Source organism: Lepisosteus oculatus, chromosome 29 (genome assembly GCF_040954835.1).
Source record: "Lepisosteus oculatus isolate fLepOcu1 chromosome 29, fLepOcu1.hap2, whole genome shotgun sequence".
In the NCBI taxonomy this organism is placed as follows: Eukaryota; Metazoa; Chordata; class Actinopteri; order Semionotiformes; family Lepisosteidae; genus Lepisosteus; species Lepisosteus oculatus.
In genome coordinates this window covers 5,364,904-5,383,380 of record NC_090724.1, presented here as the reverse complement: position 1 = coordinate 5,383,380, position 18,477 = coordinate 5,364,904, and the positions used below count along the sequence as shown (strand labels likewise).

General features: G+C 42.7%; 2 protein-coding genes across 8 annotated transcripts in view; both read right to left on the bottom strand.

Moving 5' to 3' along the window:
* Nucleotides 1-256, bottom strand: part of eps15l1a (epidermal growth factor receptor pathway substrate 15-like 1a) — a 46,235-nt gene extending 45,979 nt beyond the window's left edge. For 2 of the 7 annotated variants that reach the window (XM_015365546.2, XM_015365548.2), the window contains exon 1: nt 174-253. In XM_015365546.2, the coding sequence (XP_015221032.1) occupies nt 174-200 (27 nt within the window). In that variant the 5' untranslated portion in view covers nt 201-253. Of the gene's footprint in view, nt 1-173 lie in introns of all 7 variants that reach the window. The other 5 variants (XM_069186149.1, XM_015365549.2, XM_015365547.2 and 2 more) reach the window with 4 other exon arrangements.
* Nucleotides 257-3,576: 3,320 nt separating this feature from the next.
* Nucleotides 3,577-17,380, bottom strand: rad23ab (RAD23 homolog A, nucleotide excision repair protein b). Its single transcript, XM_015365711.2, has 10 exons — nt 16,988-17,380; nt 12,996-13,077; nt 12,234-12,313; nt 11,497-11,789; nt 10,513-10,559; nt 10,162-10,289; nt 9,074-9,185; nt 8,738-8,883; nt 7,637-7,780; nt 3,577-7,341 (listed from the first exon to the last, which is right to left on the bottom strand). Exons 1-10 carry the CDS (start codon nt 17,054-17,056, stop codon nt 7,228-7,230), a joined length of 1,215 nt encoding a protein of 404 aa, XP_015221197.2. The 5' UTR covers nt 17,057-17,380; the 3' UTR covers nt 3,577-7,227.
* Nucleotides 17,381-18,477: the final 1,097 nt, after the last annotated feature.

The window sequence follows — 18,477 nt, the reverse complement described above, 5'->3', positions numbered from 1 at the left end:
CCTTCCCACTACTGTAACCTTTAAAATGCATTGTTAATTGCCTGGCGTTTAATGTTCCACAGTTGACACGGTTAGATTTTCAATCGAGAAAAGCATATCTGTAACTGCCCGCGTCTGTCCCGTCGATTATTATCCGTCTGTTTACAAATAATACATTGAGCCAGAATCAGTACCTGAGTGAGAGACGTGAGCGCCGCCATCTTCCCTGTTGCTGCGGGAGCGCGCACACCCTTTCGTCGGAAACGCGCCTCCGAGGGAACAAGAACTCGCAGGATGCGCGGGGCGTGAAATCGCACTTCACACGTGGAAAACGCGCCGGGCAGGTTTCTGGATGTTCACTCACAGCCGCTGAACTAAAACACAATACGGTACAGTCACTTATTGTCTGCCGTGCAAAGTAATACCGATATATCCGACTGTTGCACGAAGCGCCTGCCTCTTACACTGGGCATTAACATTGGGTTTCATTCTAATACGGTTCAGAATAAACATAAATAATTACGTGTAAATCTCTATATTAAATGAATAAAATGATGACAATAATCCATGCAAAACGGAGGGGTGTGCAGTAATTTATTTCTGAAGCAATTACACGTACAAGCACCCGAACCGACCTCTTAGCTTGAGCTTAAATCGGTCATTTCTGGTTTCAGAATTTTTTTCTCGGATAGTGGAAAAACCGCAAGGCTGTAAAGTGCCTTTAAAGCTCCTGCTCAGCGATCTGTGGCCAAATACCGGCATAACCGCGAGTGAATCAGCTAAGCGACTGCAGTGTTTCGAGAACCCGTTTTCGCCTAAAAGCCCTCGGCAGACAGAATATGTTTTATTTATGTTAATATTCTGGGAATTGCCTTCCGCCTTGGTTTTCCAGAAAGAACGTTAAAAACCCCATATTTGTCTGACCCAGAACACATTTACACATGCGCAATAAGAACAGTTACTTGTTCGTCAAAAAGAGCGCTGGACAATGGATTGCTGACCCTATTTTCTCTATAAATGTCATTTTTACTGTGCGATCACTGAAATATGCACTACAAAAATACGTTTTTTGTAGAAACCTGGAACTGCACATATTCTGTAATGAAATCTCCGGACACAGAATGTCGAGTACAGTGGACACCGCTATATCGGTAGTTGTCCGGGACTTTTATCAATAATAATAAAAAAACAAAACTGTTAAAAAGCCCATTGGTCCTCGTCTACGTAGGACTCCCAGCATTCCTTATAAGGGCTTTCAGGAACAATGTGCAGTTTGAATTGGAATCTCAGTGTTTTCCAAAAACGGAAAATAAGTTCTGAACGCACCTCGCAATAATGAATCAAAGTTAAATTAACAAGTCAGGGATTCATAACACCGTGCTGTCGGTACATCACTGATTGGTCAGATCAAAACTGCTGCAGGGTTTGTTTTTTTGCTGATTCATACCGGATTTTCAGAGGCGAGACGATGGTGACCCCCACAGTGTACGGCTGCGCTTTCACCTACAATGTAAAGCCTCTTTAATGCACCTCTGGGTGCGTTTCGGAGATGCACAGAAACAGTGCAGGCGACAAGTCACAGTCCCCTCGCCTGTGAATGTTGTCGTTCATGTACATCAGGTTTGGCTTGAGAAACAAGGACTTCAAGATGTTCGAGGTGCTGCCTTCCACACACTCCGGATTGCGAAGCGATGTGTTACAGGAAGAAAATAATAAGAATTAATTATAATTCCGTACACGTATATAGCGCTTTTTCTGGACGCTTCACTCAAAGCGCTTTACAGGCAATGCCATAGCAGCCCACTGAAGCTCAGCAGCTGTGAGCCTGGTCAGTACCTGGATGGGAGACCTCCTGGGAAAAACTAAGGTTGCTGCTGGAAGAGGTGTTAGTGGGACCAGCAGGGGGCGCTCACCCTGCGCTCTGTGTGGGTCCTAATGCCCCAGTATAGTGACGGGGACACTATACTGTAAACAGGCGCTGTCCTTCAGAGGAGACGTTCTTCCTGACTCTCTGTGGTCATTAAACATTCCAGGGTGTTTCTCGAAAATAGGCCAAATTTCCCATCGATCCCTACACATCAGCTATCACCAGGGAGAAGAACAGAGTGATGAACCCAGATCAAAGATTTTGGAGAAACACCCTGGGGTGTTTAATGACCACAGAGAGTCAGGACCTCGGTTTTACGTCTCATCCAAAGGACAGTGCCGTTTTACAGTAGAGTGATAACAAAAGAATAATAAAAGAACATTTCATTCTCAAACTTGTGTTTTGTCTTTCCAGCCTTCCCAGGAGCCAATCAATCTGCCAGCTTATCTGTGGACAGCAGAAAATAGCAGCATCCACTGGAAACCTTCACAAACATAGGATAGCATGCAAACTCCACCAAGATAGCACCCAGATCTGTGGTCAGCAATGCTAGCCACTGCGCCACCTGTAATATAATCATCTTCGTTTTGTGCATAACCAACGCTGTGTACATGTTTTGAGAAAGGATATAAACTGTTATTTTACAATACAGGTCTGGAATACTTCAGACAAGAGGATGAGGACTGTTGAGCCACAGAACAACTCCTCTGATGAAGAGGACTTTTTCTGTTCTATGAAGGTTTCTTGCGCACAAGAAAGTATCTTTTATCATGAACTGTTAATGGATAAAAGTTGTGACTATAATTTAAATTCCTGATTTTTTACTTAAAGTTAACTATAGGTATGTGTAAGAAAGTAATGCTGCTGTTGTTAAATTGCACTGCTGTGAAATTCAGGGCAACAGCACATTTCCATGGTAAGACGTTTGCACTATAGTGGATCTCTAGAACAACTATAGTGTTCATCATACATATTTTTAAAGTAATAGTTATTTTACAACGCAACATCGAACACTTTTTACACCCGCGTGTATAAGGATACAGTCCATCACCACATACCATGTGTCCTACACCTGTAATTCATTGAAGACTAACCCTTTTCGTGTTGCAATTCAGGATCAAGAGCGCCCTCTTGTGGAGTATTGAAGTAAATGCTGTCGTCTTGTGCTCAGGGACTTCAGCTAATGTATGTACTGTATAAGTGCATTGCTCCAACGAATTGAAAATGAAGTCATTAAACACTGCACATTTAAATGATCATAGCTAAATTGTGCCACGATCTTTATCAATGTATTATTTAAAGGCTAACCATAAAACCTGCTGGACAAGCCCTCTTCATGACCAGAGTTGAAGTACCTGACTATACAGTAACAAGGAGAACATAAGGTTAGATATGCACCGTATAAGTATATTGATGGTGATGGACTGTATAAGATACAGTCCATCAGCACATACCACGCCTGAAGAAGGCTCCACGGCCGAAACATTGTGTTTTCTCTCTTCTTTTTTTTAGCATGGAATAAATCTATTACTATTACACAGAACACCTGTCAGATGCACGCTTAACCTCCTGTCCGTGAGGGAATGAGACCTGGTAATGTGAGGGGTTTTTGGGGCACATTTAGGGGTTAATGTACACCTTGAGGTTTCACCAGCAATCGTAGGGGAGATGTAGCCCCACCCAGTACTGTGCAATAAGGGGATGCATAAAGAACAGACAGAAAGACTCTGTTGTAAAGCTTTGTAAAAGCTATTTATTTTTTACATAATGCTGAAATCGATGAATCCCAGAACCATTCAGCAAACTGAGCCTTCAGGAAGTAATGCAGTTAAGGCTAAAACTTTTCTTCTTTTCCCCTCCCCAGAAAGGCAAAAAAAAACTGAAATAAAATCTGAAACTTCAAACAGAGAAATACCCAGGAAGTCAAAGAGAAAAATCACCACCACTGCGATACATAAATGAGTTCTACAGCATGCCGAAGGTCCAACAGGGCACTAGGTAACTTAAAAAAAACCACATGCACCTCTCCCATCTCTCAGGGCAACATTCTCGCAGTTAAAGTGCCGTCTCTTTAAACAGGAAGGTTCAGCGTTGATCACACATTATCATGACAGCAACACAAGAAAAGAAAAACTGAGTCATTCGGTACAGTCAAGGAGAAAGCTGCTCTTATTTTATTTCAATGCACTTTGTGCTTCGGCCAACAAGTTTTGCATCTCTGCATTTCTTTCCACTCTAAATTCTTCTAATTCGCTTTAATGAACGCTGCAGAAATAGCGAACCATACGCATACCTCTCATGCACTTCCATAGTGAAGTGCTTTTTTTTTTTTTTAGAAATTGGGAAGGAATTCGATGCTACAATTTCAATGTTAAATAAGTAGGTCTAGGGAATACAGGAATAATTGATGTAGATGTACTGCTTTCTCACTGTACATCATATAATGTTCATCATTGATGCTGAAATTAGAAAAAAAAACATCTTAACTATTTCTTGAAACCAGTAGCTAATAAAAACAAGAGGGAGACTATTTAGTGTCACACAATTGAAGCCTCCATTGCACACTGCTTATCAGGTGTAACACTAAAATATGTCCCCCCCAGTTTTATAGATTTTATGTTTTGCTACCACCCTCCACCTCAAGCGGTGTTTTACACTAATTTGCTTCCCTCACGTAATCAACATTTTAGTGACACTCTGCTAGGAGCATTTTTTGATAGCTGTATTGGAGTCTTTCTATAAAAGCACAGCAAATTGGAAATGTATCAGCCCATGAAGAGAAACTAATCTGTGCATGATCACAGGACAGAAAACAAGCTTAGTGTGACTGTGTATACATCTCAAAAGTTGTTTTTTCGTGGAATAGTTACTTCTCATAGCAAATGATCTAAAGAAGAAATAGTCAAGCAGAGCACACATGAAACAAAACAAACTCAAAATACACAATGCTGACCAAGTTGTTACTAATAGAAATTCAAGTTAATCATGTCTATAAGCTACAGGGAAGCAAGACATCTCACACTGATTAATAGGTAAATGTTTTTGCCACTGTGGAACATTTCATACTTTAAAGGTTTGTGAAATATTTTCTTAAACAGGACGGTGTTGAGAAAAATACAGGAAAAGGTCACTTTTAGATTATAAAACCGATTATTTGGAGGGAACAGACTCCCGTGTCCACAGTTAATACTTTTAAAAATGACAGAAACAAAACATTTTCCATTTTATTTGTTTGCCAACCAAAACCCCCCTTTCAAAGCACATTTTCAAACCTGGAGGTGATAATTTCATTATAACCGACATGTACAATTCAGAACTAAGCCACACAGCTGTAATACTGAAGTAGCCTTGTGGCAGAATAACTGACTCAATTTCACCAATTTTTGGAATCATCAGTCTTGTGATTAACATTAAAGTCTAAATCTCCTACACATAAAGAACTTCTATAGTTCCAGTATGATTTTTAAGGAAGTTTGACTGCAAACATAGTAGTGACAAAGGTATCAATGCTACATCATCATGCTGAAACATCCAATTTCCTCCAAAAAAAAAAAAAACAATCGGAAGAAACAACTGTGGCAGGATAACTGAGTCAATATTCTTACTGATTTTTCACACGCATCATTTCTGAAGCCTTGCGATTTGTACGGAATTGATGGAAGTCCAAATGGAATTTAGAAACATCAATGGATGAAAAAAATAAAAGCCCACTAGCTAACTAAAATAACACCGAATAAGAAAAATCAGAGCATCCCAGTGGTTTAAGACAGTGACGTTGATCTGTGCAATTTCACTGAAGATGCCAGTATATTTAGTTCCCAGTGCAGTGATCCTCACTCCTTGCCCTGGATCAAGCGTAGATGGTGCCATCTCCTGAATTGTGGTCCATCTGAGCTGTTATTATCAATGAAGCGATTATCAATTGTATCTAAATCAGCACATGTCTGTTTTTTAGTTTTTTAGAAACCAGCTTGTGGGGCTCAGAATTTCAATGACTAGGGGTGGGACAGTGCTGCCACTATTAATTTCTCCCTCATTACAGCTACCTGAAAAAAGTATATAATCTAAGCATTATCTTTTGGCTTTATTTATATGAATAAAAAAAATACACTTCATATAAACACTCTGTACAAATCCACAAACATGATATATTTTGGCAGCAGGATCTTCAAATACTGTACTGGGAGGCTGCTAAAACACCACCTACAGTTTTCATGTTTCACATAAATTGGAGGGATAGAGGTTATTTTCTTTTTGAAAATAAGCCTATACTTCAAAAACGTTTTATAAGGGCACAATTCCGTTAACAGATCCTCAAACTATTTTTTTTAAAGCAATACACACCTCAATTTACTGGTAAAGAGCAAAACAGGTATCGGAACACGTTTGATATTCTCAAGCAAGCCGTGCTCCAATCGTAAGAAAAACACAACACTGCAACACGTGCCAGCTTCATAATGGTGTAGTGGATCCAATTACGATCCCAGTCTCCAGTGGATCTCATTTCATAAGCCAACGCTTTTCCTTAGAAGAGATCAAGCGTAATATAATCAAACGTTTTACTTTGTTATTTATTGGTAAACAGTACTGGCTGGAACACTTCAGAATGTGATGTTGCCATTTCTATCACATTTACTTACAGGAAAGAGGTATATGTACAGTTACTGAGCTGAGCTTAAAATTAAATTTGCTAGCGTGGTGTTGGATAGATATACTAATAAATAACTACATCCAGCTTTGATTTTTTTTTAATAAGATATGTGACTTTTTTTTTTTTTGCTCGATGATACAGTTCAGAGGTATTGCATTAAAATGTAATTCTTGGCAAGGTACAGGCAAACTAAATGTGACACACGAGGAGCTCCAAGCAGCTGCTGGTGGCCTCCATAATAAATAAATGGCCAAGAAGGGACCGTGCTTTTGGAGAGAATCTGATTGTCGTTTTCCCACGGTTTTCGTCAGATGGCTTCCTGCTTCCCCCAGGCGACCCGTTAGGGGTGGGTGGGTAGGTCGGTGGGTGGGGGGGGGGTAGATTGGGGAGCAAAATAAAATTTAAAAAAATAAATAAGGCGTAGTTGTATAAAGGAAAAGAAAACTGCAGCTCTGTACTCCTAAAGACTGAACTAGCAGAAGCAGCAGGAGCAGCAGCAGCAATGATGTGGGCAGAGTGCGCAGAGGAGCGCAGGTCGTCTGGCAGCGAACAAGCGCTGTACTAAAGAGTGCTTCACATCACGGCTCTCTCCAGGAAAAGCATCTCTAGGACGGGTGAGGTGCTCTGATCCCTCCAGCCCACACGCACACTCATGGCACCCGCTGATATCTCCCCCCCCAGCCCCCCCAGTAACCCCCCCACCCCGTTTCTCCCTGTCTACAGTGCTTCTTTACTCATCATCGAAATTCTGCTGCAGGAGGAAATTGGCCGCCAGATTTTCGTTTTTCTCACACGCGAAATAGGCTTGAATTACCAGTCCCTCTGGAAAGCCCAGGGCTTTTAACTGCAACGAAAAGAAAAGCGGGAATCAGTACACCGTCCGAGCGAGCTTCCCGGGTCTGCTGCTTTTTAAAATGGACACATTTACAGCCGCTGGCCGATCTGAATATCAGTACTCACATTTTCAGTGAACACAGGTAAACAAACAAGTACAAATGAAACTGCAGCCATGAAGAGGAGTCAGTACATCGCCAATGATGTCACCATATCAAATCAATATGAAGGTGTAAGAAAGAAGCAAATATGTGCTTTGTCAATACATTTGGGGTGAACTAATATACCAAGACTGAGGCACCCACCCTTTCGATGGCCTCTTTTTCTTGTGGCGTGACCTGGATGTAGTTCGTCTGTGGAGCCCCTTGACCTTCGGCCCCTTCTCCTCCCGCTTCTCCCAGCGGCTCATTCAGCATCTGGACAAACCGCTCCTGGTGCTGCGTGATTTGCTGTGAAGCAAAGGTTTTCGAACACAAAACCTTTTAAGTGCACTTCGGCAAAAACGAATAGCTCCTGTGAACCCGTGCTAAAGCTTGGACTAAAAAGCTTAGCAGGAAAAACAAATGAATCTTTTCCCATAAGGAGCTCTTCAAAGTGGTTCTAAACAGGAACCGTTTGGTTGCCAGTCAAGGATGTTTGAATCCCTTTGGGGAGTGGATCACCCTGGTAAACGTGCCGTTTCTATTCACACCTAAGAAGTTGGATGAAACGATCCACACTTGCATCCAGAATTCAGAAGAGCTCTGCACTCGTTTAGACAAACTGCTACAAGCCTGGCTGAAGGACTTGTTTTAATCGGATCTTGAAAGCATCAGCGTTTCAGCGTTTTGAAGAATTCTCTGTGGAGCAGAGATGAAGGCCTGTGCCTGCAGTGTAGGCGCCTCTGTTATTCGTTCCAGTGGCAGTGCTGCTGTAAGCGAGGAACCCTTCTGAGGTTCTCCCGATGGGAGGCCCAGGTCTAGAATCCAACTCCCTTTACCAGTCGCAAAATCAACAGCCAATCCTCTACAAAGCCCCTCCCATAGAAATCTCAACTGATGGGAACCAACTGAACATTCAGGACGCTGTTGGACATTACCTTACATGATTGTGCTTTTCCCACCTTGTAATAGAATATAGACGACTCGCGCATGTGTTCATTGTCATTTAACCCGGTGCTGGCCCGAGGAGGACAGCCTCCCCCTTTCGAGCCTTGGCTCCTCTCAAGGTTTCTTCCTGATTCAGTCTAAGAGTTTTTCTTCGCCACTGTTGCCTCAGGCTTGCTCACTGGGGGATCAGGCCCGGAAATCTGTAAAGCTGCTTTGTGACGATGTCCATTGCAAAAAGCGCTCTACAAATAAAACTGAACTGAACTGAACCGCTGTGAGATTGTGCTTTCGGGCGGGTTGGACCCTGTCCGTACAGACCTGGAGCAGCTGGGGGTTGTCCCTGCCCAGCTGCTGGAGAAGCGCAGGCAGCAGAGCCGGGTTCTGCTGGATGATCTGACGCATCTGCTGGAACTGGGGCTGAGTCCTCAGGAACTCCAGCGGGTTCCCGGACGACGGCACGGCGCCTGTGTTCAAGCACAAGTTCAAACTGGGAATGAGCTCCCTGCGCCAAGGCACCCCAGACACCTCTCTTTGCAAGCGAGCAGACAGCATTCGAGACTTGAGATCCCACTGCACATTTCTCTCCAGGTTATTTTGTCTCTCGTTATGAATGCAAACTACCTAAGCCACAGAGTAAATCTGCAGGGCTCTCACCACTTGCAGCCGGGGCGGGCTGGGGTCTCTCAGTGGCCTGGGGGGCGGGGTTCGTCACAGGAGGGGGTCGGGCTACCTCTCTGGGTGGGAGGTCTGGTTCAGCAGGGATCCCCTGAGAAATTAAAAAGATCTCAATGCAAACCCTTCTCCTCTCTCGTCTGTAACTCGTAAACGCACCGTGTTTAATACTGCATGGAGGAAATAAGCAGGACACCAGTATGAAAAATAACAGCAGCGCATGACTGAATTCATTCCTCTTTCCAACCTGAATTGCAGCCTTTTCTCGGCAGGTGGTTTTCAGATCTCGGTTCCAAATCTGTTAATTGTGTGAGACTCCCCATGAGATTAAAAATGGCACAGGATGGCAGAGCACACGTGTTGAGTTCATGCTTTTAAAGAGTTAAATTCCTTTTACATCAGCCGATCCCAAACATGTAATGGTTCAGTTAATGCACTGACTTCCTACGGGCTTCCTTCCTGTTGTGACGGCATAACAATATGAATAAAATGAAAGTGGAATGAAAGTGTACTTTTTTTATTCATAGGTGATAAATCACACATTCACCCAGGACAGTACACCAATTCATTTTCTCTTGGCTCGCACAACCCAGCGAGTCACTCTGACTCTGGATGGAGAAGTAGGCGCGACGCTCCTTGTGTTAATAAGAATACTGTGTATGTTTTGTTACAAAGTTATACCTCTACTCTAGAATCAGCTCAAATAAGGGCAACAGGTTAATTCCTGGAATTCCCAGACAAATATATACAGGCTACAGGAACTAATGATCTTTAGTGTCCAAAATCCCCAAAGTAATGCAAGACCAACTGTTAAACTTGAACCTAGGGATACACATAGAAGGAGTGCATTTAGGAGTGAAATCAGTAGCACACTACACCAAGGGTTGCAGGTGACTGGTACAAACCTCCCAGCTCCCAAGTTATTGAAACAGATTCTCTAGGATCTTTTAGAAAACTGGGTGGAGGAGATCATTTAATTAATAAGCTACTGGCACCCCACAAAAGCAAGGCAGAGCAAAAGGTTTCCTCTTATTTGTACCCTTTATTTTTTTATATTGGGAGACACTTACTGTGAGTAGATACTCCACCGCTCGGTCAGGGTTATTGTAACTTGCCCTTAGTGCTGCTATAACTTGCTCTCTCTCATAGCCCATAGACATGATCTCCGTCACCAGATTCTCATACGCTTGCCCTGTGACTGGACACAGGTAAGGAAATAAAGCACAAATGATAAAGCTCCTGACTCAAACCTCAGCACTGCATGACAGCAATCACACACATCGGTAAGAGAACTGGAATAAAATACAACACAAAGTAATGCAATACAGTCAAAATTAAAAAAACAACAACTGGATTTAAATCCACACACTGTTTATAAACTATGGCATCCCACACTAGGATCAGTGACGTTAATATCATACCTAATATAGAGGCTGCTTCTTCTAAAAGGCTCAGATCTTCTGCGATGCTGCAGGAAGAAAAAAACCACTAAGCAAGGAAGCAAACAATAAAAGATCGCATGCTATTCAGAGAAGTTAAAAGAGCCACATCTTGTTATGCTAGATAAAAGGTTAATGTACAAAGACTTACAAGACACCATCAAAATAAGGGGAGCACCAACGATATATTTCTTTGAACAAATGATTAAACAAAAGTTCTGAAGGACAGTTCAAATGTACAGAAAAGACATCCTTCCAAATCTCCCCTTGGACACATAATAAAGATACCAAAACCAAATCCCAGGGTTCCCACTCATTTTTACCAACAAAATTCCAAAACTTGTCCATGACTTTTCCATAACTTCTTTTCCTGCATAATTGACATCTCAGGCTTCCTGGGTCTTTATCTTTTTGGAGCCATACCTTGTATTTTTCCATCTGCTAGCCAGAAGTCAGACAAAACACGTTTACCCAGCATTTTGACAGGGGAGCTATAAAACTCCCGCGAGAGGGTGCGACGCGACACTATAAGGAATCATGTCGGCAACGGCAACGCCTCCGCCTCTTTTTAAAAGCGTGCCAACTTATGAACACAACGACATGACACAGCCAAGATAATCTGGGGTCAATTAAAAAAAAAAACTCCATGACTTTTCCCCAAAACCAAACGGATATTTTTCAAAACTGATCTGGAAAACGAAATGTCATTTTCCCAGGATTTCCATGACTGTGGGAACCCTGAAAGCCCAAAGGGTTAAACATACTGAAGCACACAGATCAGGAAACACACTGATCTGAACCCTCAGAGTGCCTTCTCTCTCTTTTTCTACTGCTAGCTGTCTGAGAGCTAGCTAAATAGCATTTGGTTATACCATATACCTGTGTGTGAGTATAATGACAATGAACCTGAACTTGATACTGTATGCAGGCAGGATATCCTGGACTCGAGCCACAGTACTGCTGTACCTGGAGGAAGAGTGGGGAGGTGGCGGAGGGGCAGCAGCCGGTTGATCTTTGGGCTCCTCTTGCGGTTTCCCCTCGCTCGGGGCACTGGGTACCCCTGGCGTCGCCTCTACGGTCTCCGCGGTGGCGGCCGGGGTAGAAGGGGGCGCGGAGGGGGGCTCGGCCTCCGGAGGGACGCACTCTTCTGAGGGGGCAGGGGTCACCGCAGGGGGGGCGGGAGCAGGGGGCGGCATGCTGACCACAGCCGGGGCAGGAGGGGCTTGGCTGGGGGGCGGCGGGGGGCAGGCGGGTTTGGGCTGGACAGGGTGAAGGAGAAAGGGAGGAGAGAACGACCAGGTTAGAAACAGCCCCACCACAGCTCAGGAGCCATGACAGCAAGCCGAGACGCACAGTGACACCTGTCCATTCCAGATTGGGTGGGTACAAGATGGTCCTATTTTTAAAAAAGCAAATGTGGCTCAGGATCTGTGCCCGTGGCTGGAAGGCTGCCGGTTTGTATCCCGCGGCCGTGCAGAAGAATCCTACTCCGTTGGGCCCCTGAGTAAGGCCCTTAACCCCAGCTGCTCCAGGGGCGCCATATAAATGGCTGACCCTGCGCTCTGACCCCCAGCTTCTCTCCCTGTCTGTAAGTCTCATGGAGAGCAAGTGGGGGTATGCGGAAAGACAAATTCCTCATACAAGAAATTGTATAGGGCCAATAAAGTGATCTTAATCTTCAAAAAAAAATACGATGCCCTTACCTTCGTCACCATCACCACAACGAAGTTCTTCTCGTCTATTTTGTAGTCTTTTAAAGGTATGTCATCATTTAAGATTTTACCTGTAATAAAAAAATGTAAATGTTATTCATAATTACTCATAAGACAGCAAGTAAAGAATGTTGCTTTTTCACCTGCCCTTTCTTTTCTCATATAAAGCAACACATACATTATACATTTATAGATCTGAACACAATTAGATTCCCAATATCTATACTGGTAATGTGAAGCCCACCATAAAGTGTGTATGCTATATACTGTAGATCCCAAAAACATCTCATCTGCAAAATCCTAACTGGTGAAAATCCAATATTCTAGATTCATAAATCAATCTGCTGCTTGAACAAATGGAAGCATTTTTCAAATGAACACCAACGTTCACTAATCGTGCTGAATAAAAATGTCAGCAAAACGTTTCGTGGAACAAAGATTCTGACAATGCAGTTTTTCAAAAAACGTTCCCTGTGAAAGCCGTCACACGCTTATTGATCAAACCAGTTTGCCAGAGTCAGGGGCACAGTCCTGGCACTGCAAGGAGAGCGAACAGGGCCCCAGGCAACAACAACTCTCCGTTTCTGTCGCGTTGCGCAATTCCAATTCTTCACTGTCGGTTTCCTGCGGTCCGAAGCACTGGAAGAACCAGACTGTCACGACCGGACTGGAGAGAATGGGATCCTGGTCCAGGAAAGGACTGTGGGTTACCGGCTGTGGTGATCAGACCGGCGCCTCAAGACAGGGCTTCACCTGCATAGATGAGCTTCTGCCCCGAGGCTGGATAAGATTCACTTCCTTTCTCTGCCTCGATCTTCTCCTTCAGAGTTTTGACCTGAAAAGGAAACGAGAGAAAAAAGGAAGAATGCAGCTCGACGAGGAAATGGCAAACTATTGTTCACTTGTTGAAGGACCTCACTCAGGTGTAGAAAAGCAGTTGCCCCACTCAAGATTTGACACCCACAACCCTCCTGTTAGACGTCCAGAGCCCACCCCACCAGAACAAGGCGCTTGTCCATGTTCACCCCACGTCATCCAGCAGGTAATCAGAATCGACTGAGAATGAGGACTTTTAAAGTTTTTAAGTTTCACTGTTGTATATTTCTTTGAAGCAATAGCAGGACAGCACAGAGAGACTGTGGTAACTTTTAGGAACACATATCAAAGTTTTAAAAGTTTTAATTTTTTTCAGTGCTTTACATTCAAGATATGTCCCTTTCTTAAGCTTATTGTCACAGAGAGTGGGAAGCAGCTTTTCATTTAGGTTTTTATATGATGTCAGTAACACAGCACAAAGTGGTGAGGTTTATAAACCAGCTTGTTTTCTTTAAATAATGTAACACGTCAGCGGTTTGATCATTATGTTTTTATCTTATGGGAGTTTGGAGTACCAACATATTAACAGTTATGACCCAAATCAAACTGGAACAGTAGTTCTTTGGCTACATCTGGCTTGACAGTCTATATATTTATATGTCTTACCATTCAGAAGGCAGAATTAATCATAGAAACACTGTAAGGTGCAGAGTGGACAATTTGCATTCTAAACATAAGAAGTGACATATTTGACAGCAAGCAGATACGTTTGACTATCCAAAATAAAATGAATAATGGATTGCACCTGTATATGTTTTGGTATTAGAAAGATGGATTGAATTCAATGAGCAAGAAGGTTATTGGTCTGGAAACCCATGGAGGGGCTGCAGTATCAGGCAAGAAATGTTACAGGAGTTGGACAGATTTCCCAAAGGTCAACCTAAGGGTTCTGATTAGCCAAGGTTCAGATTAGTTCATACTGTACTGCATCAACTGCATGCCTGCCCACTGACCTCCCTATAGGAATACACTGAATATACAGGTGAATCTGGAAGATTTCAGATTTGATGCTGTTGTGCAAAAAGACAAAAATAAAGTCCAAACTAAATCCTAGTGTGACAACAGCGGCAGCAGCCATATAAGAGACCTGCAGCCACTACCCATCAGTTATAACACCAGCATCTTAACCTTATCCTCTATTTACAGATATCAAGGGGGCCCATGAAATTGCAATCATCTCTTAGAGAACATCTGCAACACCAAGTCAGCCCTGGAAAAAACCTACAATACTTGATACTTTTCACACCAGAAATCAAGAAACAAGCGGTTGACACCACTCAAAACAAAACACATAACTACAGGCAGAGTAACTCTTTTTCAGGAGCGTTGTGGTCTGTTGCCAATGAGATCTGGGTGGAAGCCAGATTCTCGGCGCAGAATTGCAGGCTGTAAATGTCATGCATAGTCGCAAAAAAATATTTGGGCAACACGCTTGTGCCAGGAAAACCCAACTGAGCTACATTCCTACCACAATCTGCATCAATGCATTCGACCGTGCCTGAAGGAGGAATGTAAGAACAGTTGCTAACAAGGGAAGGCCATATGGCCCATCTAACCCATCTGGTAGTGAGGTCAGTAGTTTGGAAGTAGGTGATATATCTAATGATCTGATTGAGACATTTCTTGAAAGAAGCCAGGGTAAGCAGACAGGTTTGACTCTCCAAAATAAAATGAACGCATGGATTCATGGCTAAGTACATTGTTCCAGACATTTACAGCCCTCCGGATAAATTTCCAGTTTTAAATGGACTTCAAAACTAAAAGGGTTGGGTTCCTTTGGTCTGTCAGTGCAGGACATTCCCAGAATGTAGCTGGTTGCTCTTCTCTGGACTGATTTCAATGCAGCATTATCTTTTGTACGGTTTTTGTTGACCAAAACCGTACACATTATTCCAAAGGAGTACAAGCGCATTATCCAATTTTAACATAACCTCCCTTGATTTGAATTCTACTCTGTTAACTGCATATCCTAATATTATGCTTAGATTTTTTATTTAGTTCTCCAAATTGTCTGAAACCAAAGAGAAAACAACACTTGGGAGCTATCACAGTTTGAATCGCTATGACGCAATAATAGAACTAATATCATTACTGAAATTCAACGACATTACAGACCGACTTTTCAACCCTGTTTACATCTTCTTAACTGCACTACACACCCACATCACCGGCAAACTACAATCACCAAACGAAAGAGTGTAGAACACTATCCACTACTTTCCATGTGAGACCAAAAAAAACTATACAACATAGACCACATCTGCTCAACTATGACTACTCTACATTATATAAAAATCTCATTAGCCAATTACAGACTGGCAACATGACTGAGACATAACTACATGGGGGTAAAAACCTATGGCTAGAGGGAGTGTCCCCAAAAGAGGAAACAGTTCACTGAGCAATCCTGATGTCTGTTTAGTTTGTTTTTACTCTTTTACTTTTTTGGGGTGAGCATGTGTGTGTGTGTGTTTGTGTGCATGTTCAGGGGAGGGTTTTAGTAAAACACCCGGAACTGGCAGATTTGATTTTTTTGAACAGCTCTCTCAGGGAATGGGACATGGGGAAGGCAGTGGACACTCCACTAAGGGATGGATTGTGCAGCTGTCGCAAAAAAGGCAGCGAATTCACGCCTGCCTAGCAGCCTGACTGAAAGGAGCTACAGATAACCGACAGCTGTTTTGTTCCATTAACGCTCCTGCTTTAGAAAAAGCACCAGAATTGTTTAAGGTGCTTCATAATAAGCCCCCAGATTTTTAAAGGGGTTTATTTTGACGCGCAATTAAAATGTTTTTTGGGATTGCAGTAATTAAAGGCCATCGATTAAGAGTGAGGAAAACGGAAATGTATGCGTCTTTAGGAGTTTCATTGTTGGATATTTCTTTGAAGCGATACCAGAACAGCACATAACACTGTGGTAAATTGCAGAAAGGCATTAAAGATGCCTAGAAATGCAAGTAAAGGGGATTTAAAAAAAAAAGAATGGTCAATTTTTTCTTCTACAAGTGTAATCCACACGCGCATGAGATAAACTCTTAACATTGCCCAAATCCGTGACTATTTACAAAGATCTTCGATAGCTTATCTATACCACGTTTTCGAACGTTTTTATTTTTTTTAGCCCATTACATTGAAGACACGTCCCTTTCTTAAGCTTATTGTAACACAGTGAGAAGCAGCTTTTCATTTAGGTTTTTATGTGATTTTAGTAACACAGCACAAAGGGGTGAGGTTTATAAACCAGCTTGTTGGTTTAAATAATGTAACACGTCAGCGGTTTGATCATTATATTTACATTTTATGGGCGTTTGGAGTAAGAGTAGCAACATATTAACAGTTATGACCCAAATCAAACAGGAACGACAGTTATTTGGCTACATCTGTTATCTATAAATATATTTATACATGTCTACCATTCAGTAAACGCAAATAATCACTAGTACGATATTTTCACTACTATGATATTTTGCGTGACCGCAAATGTGATCAGGGTTTTATGTAAGAAAAATAAAAACATTGAAAACACACGAGAAGCTTGTTTTCCTCGGTCTGTTGCACAGGCATGTATTTTTAGTTTGATGGTGGAGAGGGGAAAAAAAGGCACTTCTCCAAATTGCCAGGATAAGGCTCCATAGATATTGCACCGTCATTCGTTCACAAATCGCAAGCAAGTATCAATTAAAACCAAACCGACAGGAAACGTCTGATCGTCGCCAGTACCTCTGGCCATTTAAAAGAAAAACGTATTCATTAAAGAACATTACACCAACATGTTGTTCACGTTTAGGCCCCAACAAGCCCCCCGCTTTGCCCAGCGCGTTCTCCCGGCCTCCAGCATATTTTCCTGGGCCTGGGTTCCTGGAACCTACCGTCAGCTCCGGGTCTATCTCTATCTTAAAGGTTTGCTGCTGGAGAGTTTTCAGTGTAATCGTCAACATCTTCCAAGCAGTTGTTAATATCGATAAATTAACGCGAATTGTCCAGCTCCTTCACGGTTGCCGTTACCAGGGTTGCCAGTTCTGTGACTCAGCTTTCTGAGTGTCAAGGATGGAAACTGCAGTCAGACGCCATCTACTTGCTGGCTAAGACAACACACGAACTCCCACAGAAAGCTCACTTAAATCAACGACGGACTCCCTGCTACAAACCCAAGTTACACTTTACGGCTTGTAGCGGCGGTGGTAATGACTACTGATGAACTACTGTCTGTCCTTTTTTTTTTTCGATCATACCACGGCTCACAATGGTTATTTGCACCTTATATTTTAGGACTTTCAAGATTTAAATCTGTCTTTTTTTTTCCGCTGTGGGGCGGGGGTTTAGTTCAGCGTCATAATCCGAGTTTTGTTCTCACTCATAGATGATTCAATAGTTATTTATATTAATCTACTTTTTAAGTCCAGTTCTCCTCGGCAGTGGGGAGGAGATTTTGTTTATTCAAGTAGCAAGGATACTTCTAGGGGCTGACGGGGGCTCTGTTCCGACTTCGGCACCTAAACCTTTCGGGCTAAACTCGGTAAATGTGGCTACACCGCGGGGAACCCCTGAAAGATGAGGGGTAATTAAAAATGATCGATCACCGTAAGGCATTGCAGAAGCAAGTACAGTAATACCAGGCTATTAAATGAAGACCACTGTCCTAGCTATGGAGTCCTTGTAATGCCAATAGTCTGTCGTTCACTGCAAGACTTACAGTGCACAACAGCTTATTCAGTATTCATGTCTCCAGACACAGCAGACGTTGGAGGACTACAATTTTCCCCGGTTGATATAATAGGAAAGCCCCTTTCAGATTGAGATTTCGAAACCGATTCGTGATATATATGTATATATCTTCGTATTGCATTGTTCCCGTTCTGGTAGAAGGCTGGACCTGGTTGGTTGAATTGTAGTGCTAAACCACGGTTATGTCCAAGGGCTAATGTCAAAACAAAGCCCTATCATTGTTTGTGTTGGCAAGACCAGTAGGTGGTGCTATTCCCTCCTGATCTAAATTTCCAAACCCCAATATTGTCATGAAGACTTGCTGTACTAGGTAGTCCTCCAGATGAGCCACAATTGAGGGCCTTACTACACAGTTATTATAAATCCTATTGTATTGTTTATAAGAGTAATCATAAGGATCTAGTAACCTAGTGTTACCTATTAACACTTCCCCTCCTATGTGTAAAGAGATACATATCCTGAGAGTTTGGATGAAAAGTCCCATAAAATACAAGGAAATTAAGATGAATATTAAAACAGCATCTGTGATGAACTGGTGTCTGGGTGAATCCTTGGACCCATTGCATGCTGGGATAGGCTCCAGCTCCCCCACATCCCTGGATCGGATGAAGTGGTTAGAAAATGGATGGATTCG